Below are 440 nucleotides of genomic sequence, written 5' to 3'. Positions count from 1 at the left end.
AGGGGAGTCAGTGCCCCAGGCCAGCAGGGAGGGGCCACTCTGGGCACCAGCCCTGAGGCCCCGGCGTCCCTCCCTCCCCTCGGCCTGGCTCCGGTCCCCCCAGGAGCTCCGAGGGGACAGTCAGTCCTGCCCTCACGCTCACAGGCCAGTTAGACCCACTGAGGTGGACATGGCTTCTCATCACACATTTGACCCATGACGCCCCTTCTGTTCCGCCCCCAGCGCCCGGCAGCCCCAGCTTCTTGGCCTTCTCGGAAGTCAGCTCCACATCGCTGAACGTGTCCTGGGGCGAGCCGGCGGCTGCCAACGGCATCCTGCAGGGCTACCGCGTGGTCTACGAGCCCTTGGCGCCCGTGCAAGGTACGGCCAGGGGCAGCGCGGGGGGGCACCCGCAGGGGGCACCGTCTGCGGAGGGGGTGACGGTGAACACAGAGTAGTTT

At 68.9% G+C, this 440-nt stretch overlaps 1 protein-coding gene across 1 annotated transcript in view; it reads left to right on the top strand.

Annotated features, from left to right (window-relative positions):
* SDK1 (sidekick cell adhesion molecule 1) overlaps positions 1-440 on the top strand; it is a 455,450-nt gene that overhangs the window by 405,289 nt on the left and 49,721 nt on the right. Inside the window, exon 41 of the mRNA XM_015565152.1 lies at positions 223-360. Coding sequence (XP_015420638.1) covers positions 223-360 — 138 coding nt within the window. The remainder of the gene's footprint in view (positions 1-222; positions 361-440) is intronic.

This window comes from Myotis davidii, unplaced genomic scaffold (genome assembly GCF_000327345.1).
Source record: "Myotis davidii unplaced genomic scaffold, ASM32734v1 scaffold399, whole genome shotgun sequence".
In the NCBI taxonomy this organism is placed as follows: Eukaryota; Metazoa; Chordata; class Mammalia; order Chiroptera; family Vespertilionidae; genus Myotis; species Myotis davidii.
The sequence above is the reverse complement of the archived record's forward strand: the minus strand, read 5'-3'. Positions and strand labels throughout refer to the sequence as shown.